Source organism: Erpetoichthys calabaricus, chromosome 3, assembly GCF_900747795.2.
Source record: "Erpetoichthys calabaricus chromosome 3, fErpCal1.3, whole genome shotgun sequence".
NCBI classification, from domain to species: Eukaryota; Metazoa; Chordata; class Cladistia; order Polypteriformes; family Polypteridae; genus Erpetoichthys; species Erpetoichthys calabaricus.
In genome coordinates this window covers 296,288,834-296,305,723 of record NC_041396.2, presented here as the reverse complement: position 1 = coordinate 296,305,723, position 16,890 = coordinate 296,288,834, and the positions used below count along the sequence as shown (strand labels likewise).

The 16,890-nt window shown below is 38.8% G+C and overlaps 1 protein-coding gene across 2 annotated transcripts in view; it reads right to left on the bottom strand.

Annotated features, from left to right (window-relative positions):
- Nucleotides 1-16,890, bottom strand: part of csad (cysteine sulfinic acid decarboxylase) — a 112,815-nt gene that overhangs the window by 53,214 nt on the left and 42,711 nt on the right. The window contains exon 1 of one of the 2 annotated variants that reach the window (XM_028798563.2): nucleotides 14,648-14,824. The exons of the other annotated variant lie outside the window; for it this stretch is intronic. Within the exon in view, the coding sequence (XP_028654396.2) occupies nucleotides 14,648-14,690 (43 nt within the window). The 5' untranslated portion in view covers nucleotides 14,691-14,824. Of the gene's footprint in view, nucleotides 1-14,647; nucleotides 14,825-16,890 lie in introns of those variants that run through there. 2 annotated transcript variants of the gene reach the window in all.

Genomic DNA, 16,890 nt, shown 5'->3' with positions numbered 1-16,890 from the left:
TTGCAACATTCAAAGATGATGGTTTGGGATAAGTACACCATACAACATAAAAGAGCTTATGAAGCCTTGAACCGAAAAAAGCAAGATCTCAGAGATCGTTAAAAAAAAAAATAGGAGGTAATGTCGTTTTACTCGCTGTAGATTTTATTCAAACATTACCAGTTATTCCACGAGGGAGACCAGCAGATGAACTCAACGCGTGTTTAAAATCCATGCTTCTCCCACGCTCGGTTATATGTCGCGTGTTCTCGGGTAGGTACACCAAAAAATGTATACATTTAAGCATGTAATGGGCAAACAAAAAATGAGGTATACCCGAAGGCACTGCAGTAGTACTTCATGTAACTTTACTTCTTAAATGTTAATGTTTTACTGTTTAATAATTTATACGCTTCTTATATGTTGTTCAAATTCTTTTATCAAAATACCACTGACAGCGCAATGCACGATAACATGGAGTGAATACACCATACGCATCCGCCCACGGCTGCCCTGCTGTGCGCAGATAGGAGTTGATTCTACAATAAAATAAAATAAAGATAAAAAGAGTAAAACAATCATCACCCATAAAGCGGATAGTAGACGTGACGTACTATATGTGTACCACATTTCAAGTGTATAGGTGAAACGGTTTGCGAGCTACAGGTCATTTAAAATCCTGGACAGACACACAAATTGCCACGGTAGCAAATTACAGAAGAAGATTTTACTGTTTAATAATTTATATTTAAATGAAAAGTGCTTCTTATATATTACTTCATATTCTCATATGATAATGATGTTAATGTTTATATTGATTTCTGTGTTATTAAAACTGCATGTATGTGTGTATATGTATATATATATATATATATATATACTAGCAAAATACCCGCGCTTCGCAGCGGAGAAGTAGTGTGTTAAAGAGGTTATGAAAAAAAAAGGAAACATTTTAAAAATAACTTAACATGATTGTCAATGAAAGCCCGTTTCAGTCAGTAAGTCTTATGTGTGTGTTTATGTATGTGTGTATATATATATGTAGATGTGTATATGTACATATGTATATATATGTATATGTATATAAATGTTTATGTGTGTGTGTATATTATATATATATATATATATATATATATATATATATATATATATATATATATATATATATATATGTATAAAAGACAGCAACAGTTATAACAATGACAACACAATTACATTGACAATCATGTTACGTTATTTTTAAAATGTTTCCTTTTTTTTCCATAACCTCTTTAACACACTACTTCTCCGCTGCGAAGCGCGGGTATTTTGCTATTCTACAATAAAAAAAATAAACATAAAAAGAGTAAAACAATCATCACCCATAAAGCGTGTGTGTGTGTATATATGTGTATATATATATGTTGATATGTGGATGTGTATATGTATATATATATATATATATATATATATATATATATATATATATATATATATATATATGTAGATATGTATATATATATGTGTATATGTATATATATGTTTATATGTGTGTGTGTGTATTTTATATATATAAAACACAGCAACACTCATAACAATGACAACACAATTACATTCACAATCATGTTACGTTATTTTTAAAATGTTTCCTTTTTTTTTCATAACCTCTTTAACACACTACTTCTCCGCTGCGAAGCGCGGGTATTTTGCTAGTATATATATATACATACAATCAGATTGTGACACAGACTATGAATGCAATGAATATATATATATATATATATATATATATATATATATATATATATATATATATATATATATATATATACTAGCAAAATACCCGCGCTTCGCAGCGGAGAAGTAGTGTGTTAAAGAGGTTATGAAAAAGTAAAGGAAACATTTTAAAAATAACGTAACATGATTGTCAATGTAATTGTGTTGTCATTGTTATGAGTGTTGCTGTCATTCATATATATATATATATATATATATATATATATATATATATATATATATACACACACATATATTATATATATATATATATATATATATATATATATACATACACATATATTATATATATATATATATATATATATATATATATATATATATATATATATACATACACATATACACATATATATACTGTATACATACAGTGGTGTGAAAAACTATTTGCCCCCTTCCTGATTTCTTATTCTTTTGCATGTTTGTCACACAAAATGTTTCTGATCATCAAACACATTTAACCATTAGTCAAATATAACACAAGTAAACACAGAATGCAGTTTTTAAATGATGGTTTTTATTATTTAGGGAGAAAAAAAATCCAAACCTACATGGCCCTGTGTGAAAAAGTAATTGCCCCCTGAACCTAATAACTGGTTGGGCCACCCTTAGCAGCAATAACTGCAATCAAGCGTTTGCGATAACTTGCAATGAGTCTTTTACAGCGCTCTGGAGGAATTTTGGCCCACTCATCTTTGCAAAATTGTTGTAATTCAGCTTTATTTGAGGGTTTTCTAGCATGAACCGCCTTTTTAAGGTCATGCCATAGCATCTCAATTGGATTCAGGTCAGGACTTTGACTAGGCCACTCCAAAGTCTTCATTTTGTTTTTCTTCAGCCATTCAGAGGTGGATTTGCTGGTGTGTTTTGGGTCATTGTCCTGTTGCAGCACCCAAGATCGCTTCAGCTTGAGTTGACGAACAGATGGCCGGACATTCTCCTTCAGGATTTTTTGGTAGACAGTAGAATTCATGGTTCCATTTATCACAGCAAGCCTTCCAGGTCCTGAAGCAGCAAAACAACCCCAGACCATCACACTACCACCACCATATTTTACTGTTGGTATGATGTTCTTTTTCTGAAATGCTGTGTTCCTTTTACGCCAGATGTAACGGGACATTTGCCTTCCAAAAAGTTCAACTTTTGTCTCATCAGTCCACAAGGTATTTTCCCAAAAGTCTTGGCAATCATTGAGATGTTTCTTAGCAAAATTGAGACGAGCCCTAATGTTCTTTTTGCTTAACAGTGGTTTGCATCTTGGAAATCTGCCATGCAGGCCATTTTTTGCCCAGTCTCTTTCTTATGGTGGAGTCGTGAACACTGACCTTAATTGAGGCAAGTGAGGCCTGCAGTTCTTTAGACGTTGTCCTGGGGTCTTTTGTGACCTCTCGGATGAGTCGTCTCTGCGCTCTTGGGGTAATTTTGGTCGGCCGGCCACTCCTGGGAAGGTTCACCACTGTTCCATGTTTTTGCCATTTGTGGATAATGGCTCTCACTGTGGTTCGCTGGAGTCCCAAAGCTTTAGAAATGGCTTTATAACCTTTACCAGACTGATAGATCTCAATTACTTCTGTTCTCATTTGTTCCTGAATTTCTTTGGATCTTGGCATGATGTCTAGCTTTTGAGGTGCTTTTGGTCTACTTCTCTGTGTCAGGCAGCTCCTATTTAAGTGATTTCTTGATTGAAACAGGTGTGGCAGTAATCAGGCCTGGGGGTGGCTACGGAAATTGAACTCAGGTGTGATACACCACAGTTAGGTTATTTTTTAACGAGGGGGCAATTACTTTTTCACACAGGGCCATGTAGGTTTGGATTTTTTTTCTCCCTAAATAATAAAAACCATCATTTAAAAACTGCATTTTGTGTTTACTTGTGTTATATTTGACTAATGGTTAAATGTGTTTGATGATCAGAAACATTTTGTGTGACAAACATGCAAAAGAATAAGAAATCAGGAAGGGGGAAAATAGTTTTTCACACCACTGTATATATATGTGAATGTATATATATATATATATATATATATATATATATATATATATATATATATATATATATGACAACAACACTCATAACAATGACAACACAATTACATTGACAATCATGTTACGTTATTTTTAAAATGTTTCCTTTACTTTTTCATAACCTCTTTAACACACTACTTCTCCGCTGCGAAGCGTGGGTATTTTGCTAGTATATATATATATATATAGCAAAATACCCGCGCTTCGCAGCGGAGAAGTAGTGTGTTAAAGAGGTTATGTAAATATATATATATACATATACATATATACATATATATACATATCTACATATACAGATATCTACATATAGCAAAATACCCACGCTTTGCAGCGGAGAAGTAGTGTGTTAAAGAGGTTATGTAACTATATTTACACATAAACATATATACATATATATACATATCTACATATACACATCTACATATACATACGTATATACACATCCACATAAACATATATATATATATATACATATACAAATTTACATATCTACATATATATATATATAAATATAGACATACATATATACATACATACATACATTCACATATATATATATATATATATATATATATATATATATATATATATATACTGTATATATACATATATATATATATATACTGTATATATACATATCTACTTATTGGCTCCTGTATTTAGGATATAGCGAGTTGGATAATGGATGGATGGACATTTGTATGCATAGCCCCATTTGCCCGTTTTCGTTTTTTTTCTTTGTTCAGTAATATTTCAGTAAACCCGGAGCTTGTTGGTCAAATCCTGGCACTGACACCACTGTGTGACCCTGAGGAAGTCACTTCACCTGCCTGTGCTGCAAAAAACAAAAGTAATGTAACAAATTGAACCTCAGATGTTGTAAGTTGGTGGAATAAAGGCATAAGTAAAATAGATAAATATGTATTATACACATAGGAACTATTCATTTATTTTCAGTTAAGTCATCTGCAGCAAACTTTTATAAATGAGGGTTTCTGATTTTTAGATAGTGCAAACTGTTTCTTCTTCATTGACGTTTTGTCTTGGAGAGCTTTTTTCATTTCATTGAAAATAAAAGCAGCAGCTGCCAAAATATGTAGCTTTCTTATTAATTTTCCAACATTGTGTAAAATAAATTTATAAAGTAACATAAAAGGTTTAAATACTGGTTATCCTTTTACACTAAAATATTACTAAAGAGATACAAAAAAAGTAAAATGGATATGTTCTTTTTCTTTAAGGAAATTAAATATTACTGAAGAAAGAAAAAAAAAATTAAACAGCCAAATGGGGCTATGCATACGAAGTTAAAAGGTTTAAATAAAACAGAAATATATATTTTATTTTTACTTGCTTAACTTGTGGAGGGTGTATCCTGTAGCAAAGCCCTAACTTTTTTCGTAAAAGCCCGTTTCAGTCAATAAGTCTTAAAAAAACGTATAAAGATATTGACAATAAGCTAAGCAAACCCAGGAAGACATGGAATCGTTTAAATCAAGTATCATTACATCTTCCTTTCTTAAAGAGAAGTAAGGCAGTACTTATAAGCTTACATATTTATATATAGACATACATACATATATATATATATATCTATATCCGAAGCCGTGCAAGCACACTCTTGAGAATGCAACGTATAGTTGTACAGAAGAAAAGCAATCTTGCCTCAAATGAATGACAACCTTTTGTAGGTCTATGAACTTAATTTAAACTTTAGGTTTACACGGTGCTTTCTTTCCGAAGTACCTGCACTCATGAATATGTCTGTATGTGTCAGTCGGTCAAATCCATGCGCTTCGCACCAGCGAAGTACCACTTTTAAATTTTTATTAAGAAGAAAATAAAACCTTTTTAAATTGAGGGAAAATATACTAATAACAGTTTGTTAAGGATCTGTTTTTTTGTGAAGCTGCCTTTACTCGAGTGATCACTTCGACCTGACTTGGTGGCCAACTATAAGCGTTACCTGGTAGGTAACCACCCATACAATCAGATTGTGAATCAGACTACGAATGCCATGAATGTAATTACACACTCACTGCAGTTGCTTACGGTAATCGAACCTCGGACGTCAGCGCTAGAGGGGCTTAGCAGCGGTGAAGTATTGCTTTTAAATTTTAATTAAGAACAAAAGAAAACCTCAGAGGTTCGATTCCCGTAAGGGAGTGAAGTGACTGGCCGGTTACCTACCAGGTAACGCTTATGGTTGGACAGCAAATGACGTAACATCAGCCACGGTGCCTTCAGTTGTGAGAAGCAGATCATAGAATGATTGAAAATAGTTTTGCATTTACCTTTTTAGTAAAAGACGAGCTTTTAAGCCTGAGAAATCACCCCGTAAATGCACACGTTTAATTGCACATGTGTTAATATGTATGGTTACACAGTATTAAAAGACAGTGAACAACGTCAGTTACCTTTGTTCCCGCGTTTGATAAAAGGCGAGCTTTTAAGCCTGAGAAATCACCCCGTAAATGCACACGTTTAATTGCACATGTGTTAATATGTATGCTTACACAGTATTAAAAAACAGTGAAAAATTAACGTCATTTACCTTCGTTCCCGCGTTTGACTCGTGCTGTAAATCTCTTCCTTGTTTTTAGTTCACGTGATTACGTAGGAGGCGTGATGACGCGATACGTGATACGTGACTCCGCCTCCTCCATTAGAGTATATGGACAAAAAACATGTTTCAATTATGACCATTACGCGTAGAATTTCGAAATGAAACCTGCCTAACTTTTGTAAGTAAGCTGTAAGGAATGAGCCTGCCAAATTTCAGCCTTCCACCTACACGGGAAGTTCGAGAATTAGTGATGAGTCAGTCAGTCAGTCAGTCAGTCAGTCAGTGAGGGCTTTGCCTTTTATTAATATGTACAGATATATATATATATATACTAGGGGGCTTTGCCCCCTGTTCGCTTCACTCGCCAACCCCTGTGTTTGGTTTTCTGGATACACACTTTTAAGATTTTTTTTTTCTTTAAATTGTTGCTATTTCATTAGTTTTACTTTATTTCAGAACTTTGGTAAAAACAATATTTGGAATCTTTCACGTCCCAACATGCTGAATCTTTTAAATGAGGTCCGTGAGACATGTGTTTAATGACTTTGTACCATAATTCAGGATAGGTTTCTCTGGAATTTCAGCACAGACAAAGCGATCCACATCATCAGCAGTTAATAATTTTTTTTGCAAAGTAACCAATAAATGCATGTGAGGTAAAACACGTTCTTGAAATTCTCTTGACTTAAACTTCAAAGCCTTACAATATTTCCATACTTCTGACATATCACCTGTGTCCATATATTCGATCTCTGTTCGCCTTTTCGTTATTTCTCCGAGTAATAATTTCTCTTTCTTTGCGCTAATGCGATGTTTACTTTCTTTTTTTGACACTGTCGTTTTTTTCTGTTTTCATATTCTGTATCTTGCTCTACATGTGTTTTGCACCTTTTTTTTTTTTTGAGTCTTTTGAATTCCACTGTTTTCATTATCTCTAATCTGCTCTGCATGTGTTTGGCCCCCATGTTTTGTAACCTCTTTATGACATTTTACTTTGTTTTTTACTCTGTTTTTTATTTCTGACCTCGCTTTGTCCTGCTTTTTTTTTTCAATGACACCTTGTCCGTGATGATTATTTTCCCTTTTTTCGAGTAATAATTTTCATTTGTTTGATCTACTGCGATCTTTACTTCCTTTTTTTATACTTTCTAATTTTCCTGCTTTCATATTCTTTAACTTTCTCCACATGTGTATCGCGCCAATGTTTTTTTTTGAGCCTTTTGAATTCCACTGCTTTCATAATCTCTAGACTGCTCTGCATATGTATAGCACCAACATTTTTGAACATCTTTATGAAGTTCTACTTTGTCTTTTACTTTTTGTCTTTTAATTCTGAGCTCGATTGGACATACTTTTTTTTTAATTCCACTTGTTCCGGGCTGATAATTACTTACCTTATTTTCTGAATTTGCACCTCGATTATTCTTTTTCTTTTTCTCTCCAATGCTTTTGATTCTCTTTTCTCCGTGCTGCTCTTTCTTTTTCACTTAGTCGTTGACGTTTCATCTATAACGTATTGTCCTTATACGCTTTATATGCGCTGAGAGCCCTGGATCTGTGTGTGCTCAAAGCCTTCACACGACTGAATGTTTTGCGGCCCTTGGTCTTATTTGATATTGGTTCTAAGTAGGGCATGTCTTGCAAGAATCTCATGTTCTACGTCCCCGCGAGACGGTCCTGGGTCAATCTCTTGGCACAAAGTCTCATGTTTAAGGTCCCCACGAGACACTCCATGGCCAATCTCTTTCGTTTCATGGGTCTTTTAAGTGTCTTCTGTGATCTCGTCTCCCTAGTCTTTCTCTCCCAGGATTTTGTTTTTATAATAGAGAGATATATACGTGTGTGTGTTTTCAGAAGTCAGCTATTTTTGTGTGAAAAAAAAAAAAAAATGAATTAATTTTCTAGGTAAAGCCACACCTAGCATTAGAAGTGTCCACTGAATTCAATCAGTAAATTATTTAATTGCACAGCTACACAAGAGGTAAAAATAAATGTCGCATTTCTCACATGAATACAAAAAGTTCTGGGCCTCAGAATGGCTCAAGTGCTCGGATCTGTCGGAGTCCTAAAACCATCCTGACTGCTGCTGGATACTTCTCCATGAATTTGGAGTGTTACCTGTGGGAATTTGTGCCCATTTAGCCAAAAGAGTATTTCGGAGGTCAGGTACTGATGTTGGATGAGAAGACCTGGCTAGTAATCGACATTCTGATTCATTCCAAAGGTGTTCATTAGGACTGAGGTCTTGGCTATGGGCAGGCCACTCAAGTCCCTCCATGTCTTTATGGGGCACAGTCATGCTAAAACAGAAAAGGATCTTCACAAACTGTTGCTACAAAGCTGGAAACACCCAATTTTCTCGAATGTCTTTGTTATTTGTAGCATGAACAGGACCCTTGAATGGAACCAAGGGGCCAAGCCCAAATCCTGCCATTATCAGTCCTCCACCAAACTTTGCAGTAGGCAGTCAAGAAGGTAGTGTTCTCCTGGCATCTGCCAAATTCATATTAGTCCATCAGAGAACATGTGTCCACTGCTCACAAGTCTAATGGTGGTTTGTTTTACACCACCCCAGCCAACACTTTTCATTGTGTATAGCGTCACTGCATTGGTTTCCTGTGCCATTTAGAATTGACTTTAAAATCCTGCTTATGGTTTACAAAGCCTTCAATAATCTGCTCCATCCGATATCCCAGAATGCCTCTCACCTCACACTCCAAATCGTAACCTTAGATCTTCAAATGGGGGTCTGCTTAGAATTCCAAGAGCTAAACTTAAAAGAAGTGGTGAGGCGGCCTTCTGCTGTTATGCACCTCAAATCTGAATAGCTGACCGATAGAAACTCGCCAGGCTGATACAGTGGAGCACTTTGAAACACTGCCAGAGACCTCTAATTGTAACATGGCTCTCTCAGAGCTTCATTTTAGTGTAACCCTGATATTCTGTACATGCATTTAATTATCATTATTAATTAACAATCCATACTAACCCCTATTTTCTCTGCTGTACTTTTTCTGATGATCTGCGCCCCCACCACCTGATCAGGGCACCACGCAGTCCCTCCATTGAAGGATTGGAGGCCAGAGGTCCACATGACCATCATCATCTAATTCTTCCATGTGAAGCCTGAACACCATGAGGACTGATTGAGATCATTTATATTTGGTAGAATGCCCAGTGGGGGCTGGGTGGTCTTGGAACTCCTGTAGATTTTTTTTTCTCCAGCCCTCTGGAGTTTTTTTTTTCTGTCCTCCCTGGTCATCAGACCTTACTTTATTCTTTGTTAATTAGTATTGCCTAATTTTTATATTTTTTCTTTTATCTTTCTTTATCTTGTAAAGCACTTTTAATTACGTTTCATTTGTATGAAAACATGCCCTACAAATAAATATTGTTGTTAGGCTTGTGTGACCAGACGGGGGCACTCCTGCCACCCAAACCCAACACAAGTAGACACCTGAACAGAAGTTCCAGCACAGCACACGTTTTTATTCACATGGGGAAGGGCTTTCCCTCACTCCCTGCAGCAGCACAGTAAAGTCAAGCACCAATACACAGTTCCAAAGCTTTTTCTTTGCTTTCTTCTTCTTTGCCTCCACTCCTGTTCCAGCAAGCTTTGCCCACCTCCCTCCTGATTCTGGCTCCCAGAGTGTTGGTAGCTGGCTCCTTTTATTCAAGTACCTGGTGTCCCAACACTGTGGACCGGAAGTCCTTCCAGGTAAAGTGGAAGCCCAATGAAGTAGAGCTCTGTAGCCCCTGCAGCACCCCCAGAACCCAACAGGGCTGTCCTACACTCCTACTCCCATGAAGCCCTGCAGGAATCTATGACACTGCAGCAACCCAGGGGGGCTACTACCTAGCGACATGGTGACCCAGGGGAGATAATGCCCTGACCACTCTCTCTCCCTTGGTCCTTCCATAATCTTGGCATCCCAACCGGGCAGGGTCCCTGGCCATCCATGAAACCAGCCATGGAGACTTATTTCATGAAGCTCCTGTCACACTGTTCTTGTGCTGATGTTGCTACCAGAAGCAGTTTGGATCTCCGTTGTGAGTGATGCCACAGACGAGAAGCCATTTTTACACGCTTGTTTGGACTACCAGTTCCTGGATGGACAGTTGTTGCTCCTCAATGTTTCCAACTCACAATAACAACACTTAAGAGTTGACCAGGCAGATCAAGCAGAGCAGAAATTTCACGTACGTGACTTGTGGCAAAGGTGGCATCTTGTGACAGTGCAACATTTAAAGCCACTAAGCTCTTCAGAATGACCCAATGTTGGTCTGTGGAGATTACATGGCCATGTGCTGATTTGATGCACCTGATAACAACAAAACACAAACTGTCCACAAACTGTAGGCCATATAGTGTAAATTCTGCTAACTCAGGTAGTAAAGGGGCAAATGAAAATGGATGACTCTATCTCACACAGTATATTATATATTGGCTATCAGATAAAAACGCCATCAACAGACACTTAGACATAAATCTGGCATATGCCAACTTAAGAAGGACATGTACACAATAATTAAACTATACAACCCCCCCCCCCCTTGATCATACTGACGTAGTCACCTCCAACCGCCCCCCCCCCCCCCACCTCGAATGTGTAACTATATATTGCCTTTGATTCTTGCAAGTCTAAGCATTATCCTCTGATGAAGACCCCTGATAGGGGTTGTAAGCTCAGGAATAAAACTATTTTATGATACGTGATTCATTTTTTCTCCCTTCGTGGATCTCCAACGGCAAATATATATATATATATATATATATATATATATATATATATATATATATATATATATATATATATATATATCACGGCATTCGTAGTCTGTGTCACAATCTGATTGTATGGGTGGTTACCTACCAGGTAACGTTTGTGGTTGGCCAGCAATCTGCTAACATCCGCCACGGTGCCCTCAGTTTGTGAGGAGCAGATCATAGAATGGTTGAAATAGTTTACTGTCAAATAAATGCAAAGTGTACGCGACACGTGTTTCGCCCTCATTCTGGGCTCATCAGGCGTACACACTCCACTTCACTCCCTCTCGGGAATCGAACCTCGGACGTCAGCGCCAGAGGCGATGCCCCTAACGTTGCTGTCAAATAAACGAACCACACGCCGTGGTGTAACGTTAGGGGCATCGCCTCTGGCGCCGAGGTTCGATTCCCGAGAGGGAGTGCAGTGGAGTGTGTACACCTGATGAGCCCAGAATGAGGGCGAAACACGTGTCGCGTACTCTTTGCATTTATTTGACAGTAAACTATTTCAACCATATATATATATATATATATATTTGCAGCTGGAGATCCACAAAGGGAGAAAAAAATGAATCATGTATCATAAAGTAGTTTAAATTCCTGAGCTTTCAACCCCTACCAGGGGTCTTCATCAGAGGATAATGCTTAGACTTACAAGAATCAAAGGCAATATATAGCAACACATTAAAGGGTGAGGGAGGTGACTAAGTGAGTATGATCAATGGGGGGGGGGGGGGGGGGTTGTATAGTTTATTTATTATGCACATGTTCTTCTTAAGTTAGCATATGCTGGATTTATGTCCAAGAAGGACAGCTTCCTGCCATGGTTTTCACCTAGTTTTATTTATTGCTTTTAACCTCCACTTTTTCATGTTTTTATGGATTATTTATTCATGGAACTTTGAGCACTACATTGTGGACACTATTTATGTGTTTTTTTTTTGTGAACACTTTTGCACCTTCCCCTTTCTTCATGTGCTCATTTGTCAGCTCATTCGGTTGCATTATCAATGGTGATGGGTTCAAGAAGCTCCCAAATCTGAAAGAAGGAACGTGGAGCAGGACCCACACCTTCACACCTCTGATCTCAAGAAACCAAGAGTGAACTGTTTGGCCTTGATTATAAGTGTCACATCAGGAGGAAACTAAGTACCACCCATCGCCTTCCACCAATATAACAGTGAAGCACAATGGTGACAGCTTCAGGGACTGGGAGACTAGTCAGAGTTGAGGGAAAGCCAAGTGGAGCAAAGCACAGAGATATCCTTAATGAAAACCTACTGCAGAGCACACTGGCCCTCAAACTGGGCCAAAGGTTCAGTCACCCTAAGCACAAAGCAAAGCCAACAGCAGAGTGGCTTAAGGGACAATCTGTAAATGTCCTGAGCCTGGACTTGAACCCAATCAGACATCTCTGGAAAGATCTGAACATACATAGCTGGTCTCCATCCCACCTTGAGAGAATCTATAGAAAAGAATAGCTTGCAACTCCCAATTCCAGATTTAGAAGCTTAGCAGCTTCAACTAAGTCCTCTGTGAAGGGTCTTGTGTCAGTGGGACATTTCTGCTTTTTTTTTTAATGAGTTTGTAAAAAATTCTAAACTCTTGTCTTTGCTTTGTTATTTGACGATACTGAGTGATGATTTATAAGGAGGAGGAGAGGCTGGGAGCATGCGCTGATAGCTTTATAAGAGAAAAAAATGAATGTAAATGATTTTAGCACAAGGCTGCAACATAAGAAAATGTGAACAAAGTGATGAGGCCGGAAGACTTTCTAAAGACTGAAAGAATCGGAGAATTGCCTGTAGAAAAATCACTTGAATTCAATTCTTTATGATATTTTCTTGGGGTCCCAACACATTTGTGCAGGCCTTTTTAGAAGATCTTTGCAGAATAAGTAATACTTGATCACTTGTCACACTCGATGGTATATTAAAGGCATGTAGTTACACAGGGTGACAATTGCTTTTCAGGAGGCAGTGAGCACTTCTTCAATGAGGGGACCAACAAATTTGTCCACGTCTGTATATTGATACCGGACTACTTTAAAGCAACAATTGAAGAACATGTTGAATTACTTTTTTTTAAAAAAAAACATGAGATGATTTTAAAGAGGGCGGCACGGTGGCACAGTGGGTAGCGCTGCTGCCTCGCAGTTGGGAGACCTGGGGACCTGGGTTCGCTTCCCGGGTTCTCCCTGCGTGGAGTTTGCATGTTCTCCCCGTGTCTGCGTGGGTTTCCTCCGGGCGCTCCGGTTTCCTCCCACATTCCAAAGACATGCAGGTTAGGTGGATTGGCGATTCTAAATTGGCCCTAGTGTGTGCTTGGTGTGTGGGTGTGTTTGTGTGTGTCCTGCGGTGGGTTGGCACACTGCCCGGGATTGGTTCCTGCCTTGTGCCCTGTGTTGGCTGGGATTGGCTTCAGCAGACCCCCGTGGCCCTGTGTTCGGATTCAGCGGGTTGGAAAATGGATGGATGGATGATTTTAAAGACAATCTTTAAAAACTGGCTTCAATATTTTTAAGAACGTCAGCCTGGGCTAGGATGCAACTGAACCTCAAACGTAGAATGAAACTTCTGGTCTACATAATCGGAAACCAATGTAATGTACCTGAGTAAATAATAATTTAAAAAATGTTAATGGATTCTTTTCGCTTATACGTGTTACATAAAAAGTTCTGCCCTTGGCTTTACAGTGAATATCAATCACACAATAATCCAAGCGCTCTGTCCATGTTTGTAAAGACTGCGGCGTACGAGACCGACCGGCCAAACCCCCACTGCACCGCAAGTGCGACCGGCTGGCGGACTTGACAGGGGCTGCACTTCAGCGTCCAGCCAGTCAGCCCGCTAGTTAAGAGCGATCGCCAGCTCAAGTGTGTCCACCAGTCTGACATAATCTTAGACAGGCGCATGCGTCGTGCGCGCATGCTGAAAGGTACCAGCGGGACTGACGCGGTGCGCCTTCCAATTCCAACATACAGCTCTGTAAACTTTACGAAATGCGTGGGTAACAATATGTGTCAATTAATTTAAAAAGGCTCTAAAGCGAAGTGACTAAATCCTGGGGAGCTGTGCTTTGCCGGTGCTAGGTTATTTTGCTCCCGAGGCCAAGCCTATTAGTGCACCAACCGACTGTTCGGTAGCCAACTCGGCCGGCTGCCCGACCTCCAGCCAAAGATCTGCTCCCTAGCGAATGCCTACTTCGCCTTAATGGTAGCGCCGGACCTGGGTCTGTGTCAATCACTCCCACTCATCTTTGGCAGCGAGCCATCCTGTATTCTGTTTCCTTAATCCTTGCTACCCACCCCCCCAACCGAAAGAGGCGCTGAATTTCATGGAAATTTCCACTGCAGCGCTGATAGTGCCTGGCTAATGCCCCCCTTACATCTGATAATATTATCCTCGTTCTGTACAGCTTACGTGTAAGAGGCGCTTACACTTGTCCTTTAAAAACTAACCCAATCCCTATGATTCCCATTCGAGTCAAACGTGAACGAGACCCCCAACTGGACCCCCCTGACGCGTTGTTACCTTCAGGCTGTCCTGCTGTGCGTTGCTCCAGTCGTTCGCTCATCGTCGCTGCAGGTGAGGAGTGGCTTCTTCCCGAGAGATCCGTTCCTTCACAGCGCACTTTGGATTAAGCAACAATAAGCTGGAGCCTGCCAAAGCCCTCCACCGACGCGCGCACGTGGACCCCAGCTAGAGAAGAGCAGCCAATACAAGAAAGTGACCCGTCTATAAAAGCCGCCAGGAGGGGTTTGGGGATTAGGAGGGCGTTTAGATCTAAACGAGGTGTGATGTGTTTGGAAGGGCTGGGAAGGGCATGGCGGGTTACGGAAAAGGGGAAGGGAGAGTTTGCAGTGAATGGGACATCTTGAAAAATAACTGTTTTTTTCCATATTTTTATGGGTTATAAAAAAATTGGGAATGTTACACTCATTTTCACATCAGCCCCCCAACAGGCCACCAGTTTACATCAGGACAGACACATCACAGAGGAAATGAATATCCATCCATTTGTTTATCTGTGGGAGGTACTATATTATTAAAACAAATCTCCAATAAAAGGGTAGTTTTTTCTTAAAAGTTTTTAAGGTCACAGCTAGAGTAAATATTTTAATAATCAATGAATATGATAATTAAATCCTATCTAATGATGCTAATTATAATAATAATCCATCCATCCATCCATTTTCCAATCCGCTGAATCCGAACACAGGGGTCTGCTGGAGCCAATCCAAGCCAACACAGGACACAAGGCAGGAACCAATCCCGGGCAGGGTGCCAACCCACCACAGGACACACCAAGCACACACTAGGGCCAATTTAGAATCGTCAATCCACCTAACCAGCATGTCTTTGGACTGTGGGAGGAAACCGGAGCGCCCGGAGGAAACCCACGCAGACACGGGGAGAACATGCAAACTCCACGGAGGGAGGACCCGGGAAGCGAATCTAGGTCCCCAGGTCTCCCAACTGCGAGGCAGCAGCGCTACCCACTGCGCCACCGTGCCGCCCTATAATAATAATAATAATAATAATAATAATAATAATAATAATAAAACACTTTAATTAAAGGACATATATATGTGTCTATGTATCTGTATGTCTCTTTAGCTGCTTTGTCTCTTCCATTCCAGAAGATGGCGCATCAGAACAAACTGTAGTAATGCATTGCCGTTTTCATTATAACAGATGGCACATCATTAATATTAACAATGCTTTAACGTGGCAGAGTGTAATTGCAGACTGGCAGTACCCATGATATGGGTCACAAAATGCCCCAACATCAAGTAATGGCCGTAATGTCAGTCATGAAATGCTTATCATGTGCCTGGTTATACTATGGTCAGTGCCAGTCAAAATCCAAATGGAGCCCTAGGCAATGGATCTGGGGAATGGGCACCTCTTTAGTTAATAAAAAAAAGGTGTCCCTTGCTGTTCATAGCGTGGATGTAATGGAAAAGTATAGAGTGCACAATGCTTAACACTCCTTAGCAGTGTCCCTCAGGTGTTGACGCCTGAGGCAACCAACTATGCACTGAAAAATGTACAACCTTCATTCAACTTAAAATAATGAAGGTAATGATTCACACTTAATATTTTCAATCTGATTCAACATAATTCTTTTTATCTTATTGAACCGACAATTTTGAAGTTGAGGCAAATCATTTAGAGTGACTGGGTGTAATTCACTTGTTTTAAACTTAAGTAAATCTATTTTTTAAGTTGCTACAATTTAAAATGGTTTGTTGGTCGTAACCTGTTATTATGCTATTAGAAATATTATGAACATAACACATTCCAATGCTGCACTTTTTACAGTTATTTAAAAATATAGTGCAAATACACAAGCATTTTGCAGTGTAAATCTTAAATATACAACAAAAAATTATTAAACGTTTCTACAGCTTTCTTGAAAGTATGTTTTATTATGAGTTCTTATACTTAAAATTAACAGTTGAGAAACAGGGTTACCAGAAATCCTCCGTTATAAAATTTTGCTGCTGAAAATGACCAGACCTGTATAGCCACGTCCACTCCACTCGGGAAGTGTTCTTCTTTTTTGGCAGTTGGAAAGCCATCACGCTGGAAAGTTCGACCGAAAGAATATACAAACGGCCCTGCCACACAGCACACAAACAACCTGAAATATTAGGTTAACCGAAATAGGATTTTTATGTTTATTCTCTCCACCATAACTTACTTTGGTACAAACAATTATTTTTTACTTTGATTGAGATCTGAAACCAAATATTTCAAGCTACAACACT